At 34.5% G+C, this 6,425-nt stretch overlaps 1 protein-coding gene across 1 annotated transcript; it reads right to left on the reverse strand.

The window, feature by feature from the left end:
- Positions 1 to 1,681: 1,681 nt before the first annotated feature.
- Positions 1,682 to 5,840, reverse strand: LOC112499833 (TMV resistance protein N-like). The gene is made up of 3 exons (XM_025103110.1): positions 5,359 to 5,840; positions 1,926 to 2,991; positions 1,682 to 1,819 (listed from the first exon to the last, which is right to left on the reverse strand). Exons 1-3 carry the CDS (start codon positions 5,838 to 5,840, stop codon positions 1,682 to 1,684), a joined length of 1,686 nt encoding a protein of 561 aa, XP_024958878.1.
- Positions 5,841 to 6,425: the final 585 nt, after the last annotated feature.

Raw genomic sequence — 6,425 nt, forward strand, 5'->3', positions numbered from 1 at the left:
TAACTGAGTTATTACAGCTGGACAAATGTTAATACCCTTAATTTGTCCTAAATGTAACCATAATTAATTAGATGACGAAGTTTAATACCACTAAAATGAAGGGTATGCCATGGAATATGAACTTATGCTGACAGCTATATCTTGGACGGCCATATGCCATGGAATCCACGCTTCTTTGTTTTACCCCATTTCTCTTCTGTTATTTATGCCCATCCATGTATAGCCTGTTAATGGACAGAAAGGCCAAGGACAACAAACAAAATCACGATGATATTAATACTTTAATTATTTAGTTTATTTGTATTAATTATAACTATTATATGATATATTTTATGAACAACTTGTTTATTTTTGTCATATTCGGTCCTAATCGTATCAAACACTAGACAGACATTTGTTAAAGTCATCCAATTCTACTACTAATTCCAATACGATTAAGCACAAAAAATAGTATATAATAATTTTTGTTATCCGTATATTGTAGAGCGATTTTTACTTAATTCATACTTTATGGAATTGTGTTATTAACAACACATCTGTACTATATATACATTTGAGTTAAAGTCTTAAAACGGAGCATTACTTGAATTTGTAACTAACGTAATAAGAGCACACAGGTATACAACGAACAAAACAACCGTTTAATTATAGTAAATTCTGAGCTTACGTGTTGATAACTCGTGTTAAAAGAAAAGGCAAATAGAACAATAGTAAATTCCGAGAATGAATTTGTAATTACCATCAATCAAAAATTCTTTAAATATGAATGAGTTACAAGTAGATATTGAGAGATATTTCAGATCTAATCTATCTCTAATATTTTTATCTATATCTATATCATCATATCCTTTAAACAATAGAACATTTATCCTATAATAACATTATTTTTACATATATATATATATATATATATATACTCATAAAATTCAAATGTAAGAAAATTCATTCGTAACTATTTGTCAAATAATTATTAAAAAGAAATAAAAATACCGGAGGATAGTTTTATTTTATTATTTAATAAATTAATTAAATTAAAATCAGTGGTCGATTACCGATTGACAAATCCGCAAGTTATTTAAACAACCGATTAAATTAAGTCATAATTACAAACTTTCTAATTAAATTGAAAAAAAAGTCAAGCGGGGAATTGGATCCGTCGATAAAACGAATTACCAACGAGCCTTTTTACGACGGCATGATTCCGCTGATGATACCCGTAGATTTTTCTGTCGGAAAAATCCTCCTGTTTTATAGTGACATATTGTACTCACCATTATTCTTCAAGCATGTAATCAACTAATCATCGATCAGTTCTCGGCCTTGTAATTTTTTCCCATTTGGATTTTCAAGTGAAATTATGGGTGTCATTCTCTCTCTCTTTACACTTGTTACATCTACATTGTCAGCATTGATTTACTGTTGGGCTTTACTTGTTTTACTGTTGATCATTACGATCCACATCCACATCAACTTCCATATATATCAATTAACATTTGGGGATTTGTTTGGAATGATTTTGTAGCAGTTAACATCTAGTTTTACTTACATGATTTGATAGTCAAATTAGTATCATAGTTTTTACTACAATTTCCCATTATTCATTTATATGTATACTTCAGGGTGTTAAACCACCTTCACAATCTCCATAGTTTTTACCAGTGTTTTCTCTATACAGTTTCGTTTAGCTAGTACTTGGCTTGAACATGGAGAAAAAGCGGAGACACAAACGTTTAAAAGAACTTGACGCTACGTTCTGTGGCATTGATTCATCTTCGTAATCTCTTGGACGCTTGCGTTTTCCTTCACTTGCATCTCTCACCTGATAAAACAACGTAATATGTAATATATAATATACAGCAACACGCGTATATAGTGCACATGAACATCAACATTGCAATGGCAGGCAGGCACAAGTAGAATCTTACAGTTTTAGCTTTTGTTGAATTATGTTTTCCATGTTGATCATCAACAGTTTCCTGACGGATAACTTCCTCTGCCATGTCAAGAACCAAACGTTGCATTATGAGCTTATTGTCTTCATCAACCCCTATGAGAGACCTATCCAAGAGGTTCTGCATACCAACCTTGGAGTAGAAATTGCGTTCTTCCAGCATTTTCACGGCTTCACCTTTCTCTTTTCCGACAAAAGATGAAGCAATGGTGAGAAATAATCGCTGGTCATGATCATCCAACAACTTATACCCCACCTCTAATGTTTTACGGTTTCGTTCATCTGGGCTTGCTTCCAGTTGCTCTAAAGCACTTTCCCATAGCTCTGAGTTCTTGCCAGACAGAGAAGAACCCAAAAGCTGAAGAGCTAAAGGTCGTCCTTCACAGCGTCGTACTACTCTTTCTGAAAGTTCTGAGTAGCCTTCGGTTGGATGGAATCTTGAAAAGGCGTGACAACAGAAAAGCCGAAGAGATTCATGATCATCAAGTTGCTTAATCTTAAAAGGCTTATGTCGTAGGTGACTTATTAGATGCTCATGAGATGTAGTTATCATGATTTTACTGCCTTTCTCAAACGATTTCCCAGCATTTAGCCAAAAGTTGACTTGTTCAATCTGATCAACATGGTCAAGGAGCAATAGAATTCTTTTTTGGCATTTAGCATCCTGAATCTTCAGTATACACCCTTGGTTGTCATCTACTACTTTCTGCTTTCCTTTTGCTGAAGTGTCTGAACGAAGCTGAGTTTGTAAATCTAGTAAAACATCTTTTTGTTTGAAAGCTTTTCTTACATCAAGCAAGCTGCAAGCTTCAAAATTACCAAAATTCAAGTCGTAAGCAACTTTGGCGATGGTAGATTTTCCCACCCCTCGCATCCCACTGATGACTCCAACGCTGACATCTGCAGGATCTTTTAGCCACTGATCAATTGGTTTGACTCGAGATCCAATGCCCACTCTACATGAAGCTACATCTAAGCTCATTTGTTTCAATATGGTTTTTACTGATTCAATGATTTCCTCGATAAACGAGGATTCGTACCTAGAAATTGAAACACATCAATGTGACCTCACTCTTAATTTACACAAAAACAGGAACAGTATTTCATCATCGTCCTTGCTAAGAAACAGATGGAAATCAGAAATCAGTAGCAGCAAATAAACCTAAAACAACTTATGTTACTATATATATATATATATATATATATATATATATAGGGTTGGGTTCACGTGAGACCAGCCTGTTTTCGTAAGACGCGTGAGACCACATTTTTACACGTAACCTTCACAGCAAAAACACTGTGAAGGTTTAAAAAAAGTCGAACCTTCACAGCAAAAACACTGTGAAGGTTTTAAAAAGTCACATTCACAGCATTTTGCTGTGAAGTTTCAAGTGTAAAATGTTGGTCTCACGGGTCTCACGAAAACAGGCTGGTCTCACATGATCCCAAGTCTATATATATATATATATCGAGTTATCTGTAATGATATATTAATGATATATCTAATTTATACTACGCTATCATATTAGGAAATAAGATTGACTAAAATCGGCTAATATTCATTGCTTGAGAAATAGAGCATGTGTAGGTAGAGATGGCGTGAACAACGAGTCCTAAGTACCAGAAAAGTCTCGAGGTAAAATAGAATAGACCACCATCAAGGATGGGATTTTTCCATTTTTTTCTTTCTTTTGAATTACATTTAATAAGTTGATAATGGATTAACACAAACTCTTGACAACTAAAAAGAATCATGTTCAATAATGATAGCATAGGTAAAATATTATGTAAATGTTACAAATTCAAATAAAAAACATTAAATATCACGAGAACGTAAGAAATCAAGGTTAAGAGAAGATTTATATGTGAATCATTGAAAAAAGGTCAATCTCACCATAAAAGCCACATCTTTTACTACCATTGGGACCAGGCACCACGCGGGAGCATTTTGCCATGGTCTTCGAAATGGGACGGGCTTTATTCGGTTAGAGTCCGACGTCTTATGAACGGTTTTTATAAAATACACCAGAGCAAAAATCAGAAAAATGTTCAAATGCGGTAACTCCCGGCTATCTGCGAAGCACGTGGTCGTCCTGGGATTAGTCGGCTCGCATAGCGGATTGGATATTCAGGTTAATAAAAAAAAATCAGAAAAATGTCTAAATATCTTAATAGACTCACTTAAGTTTATATATAGGACCAAAAAGTGCGTCTTATACAAATGTGTTACAATAAGTTTATATGACACATTTGAGCTTTTTAACAAGTTGTTTGACACACTTTTGAAATAAAATGTCTTATTAGGATTTTTATAAGATATCTCTAAGAAGTGTTATATGAACAAATTTATATATAATACTACAAAACACTGGGTCTTTTCATGCGGGAAAAATCGGCTGTGGATTACCTACGGATTTCCAGACTGAACAACCCTCGCCGGAAATGTGATTACCAGAGGATTTACCTTTCCCGGAGGATACTAGATGCCTAAAATCCGTCACTAAGTGACGGATTTGCGGGGGAAGTAAACGAAAGTTGACTTTTTGCATTTCCCCCGGTAATTCGTTGGTGATTTAGGGGCGGCAAAATCCGCCAGAAAAAGTCTTCTGCTTAGTAGTGTAACACTTGTCTTTATAAAAAAACTTTTTCAAATAATATAACGTAAAAGAATGAATATGACGAAGATTTATTTCAAAATTGTCCAAACACAATTGTTAAGACACCGAAAAACTTCATATAAACTTACCTTTAAAATTCTAGCTAGGACTCACAATTGCTTGATACTATAAATTAATTTACATCAAATAACAACAAGAATAATATTTTTTTTTGGGAGAAACGAAGACTATAATGCCCTATCTAAACTAAAAATGCTTAAACGATCCTCGATAATCATTAAGACGCTAATGTTACAAATTCAGCCCAATTAGATATTGAATAGCACATCCGAAAAAAATGTTAACACACACAACCAAATCAAGATCATAATGTACAAGAAGAGGAGCCGAGTACATATATAAAGAAGGTTCGGAATACATACTGTTAGGAGTTCCCGTTGGTTGGTTAGTCACGAGCAACCTAGCTACCAGTRTATATATATATATGTAGAAATCTCCTCTCTCTTTCAAAGGGTTATTTTAGAAAGAAAATCATGGATTTTACACATGTTACAACATGGTATCAGAATCGAATTCCAACACTTTAGGGGCTCGACACTCGGGACTACACCCAATCTAGCCTAACCTCTGTTTGAGGGGGCATGTTGGAGTTCCACGTACGCAGCTAGCCACCAGCCAACCCAGCTGTATATATCACCTGTTAGGAATCTCCGTCTCCTTGTAACAGAYTTTTTGTAACACATACGAGTTAAAAWAAGGAAAAAAGAAATGGGTATAGAAGAAGTTTACCTATCAGATTTATCTGGCAAAACCGTTCCTGCTATGTTGGAAACTTCCTTCAAGGCTTTCCTCCATTGATCAATCTTCTCCTCAGAGTATTCACCGGTTTTCCTGTATCCCTCAAAGGCTTTCRAAAAGCTCCCCTCCTGCTTTCGGATGGTCTYGGGTTGGACACGATAGAAGATTGGAAAAACAATGTAATGATYATCAAACTTTTTCCGTTCTAGAATCTTCAGGAGCTCGTTAAGACACCATTTGGAATCACCATAAGATTTGGTGAAAACAATAATTGCAATAGTGGACCGATCGATGGCTCTTTCAAGTTGAGGTTTGATCTGGTGACCTATCTGGATGTCATCCTCGTCTCTGAAAGTGCGGAATCCGGCATTCYGCAAGGCCTTGCAGAGGTGATCCGTGAAGGTTTTTCGGGTGTCACCCCTGAAACTTACGAAGATATCGTAAGAGAAACCAGATGGCAGTTGGATTTCCATAACTGAAAGCCACAAACTAATACAGGTCAAAAGATGAAGAAAAGAGAACCGAGTCCCTAACTTCAAACACAAATCAGGTGCTAAGTGAGAGGTCCAGAAAAACGAGATTGAACTCCAAAGCCAGATTGTATGAGTGTCACTCATTTTAAAGAAGGTTTTGGACGATGGAACCCACGCATCTTGTTTTAACTATAAAACTGATACAAACTATTATCGTATTATACATCGAAAAAGAAAGCAAATGGCAACCTAACAACAATTTCTATCTTGGAGAACAGTTTATGTTTTCAATACTACAATTAACAACGTAAACTTGTAATTTGCGGAAACATATTCATTTGGTAACTTATTAATTAATATTAAGTTTTTGAGTCATTTTTTTATCAATGATTATGATTAAATTTGAGGTTATAAATTGATTGAAAAATAAAATGAACAAAATGGAATTAAATGAACGGCAATATTAAAACAAATTGCGATTTATTATTGTAAGATAAATTATGTTATTTTTGGAATCAAATTTATTTCCTTTATCCCTTCAATTCGATTTTAATTTCATTTATCTCTCAAATTCAATTATTTTTT

Source organism: Cynara cardunculus (assembly GCF_001531365.2).
Source record: "Cynara cardunculus var. scolymus isolate 2C chromosome LG 17, CcrdV1, whole genome shotgun sequence".
Classification (NCBI taxonomy): Eukaryota; Viridiplantae; Streptophyta; class Magnoliopsida; order Asterales; family Asteraceae; genus Cynara; species Cynara cardunculus.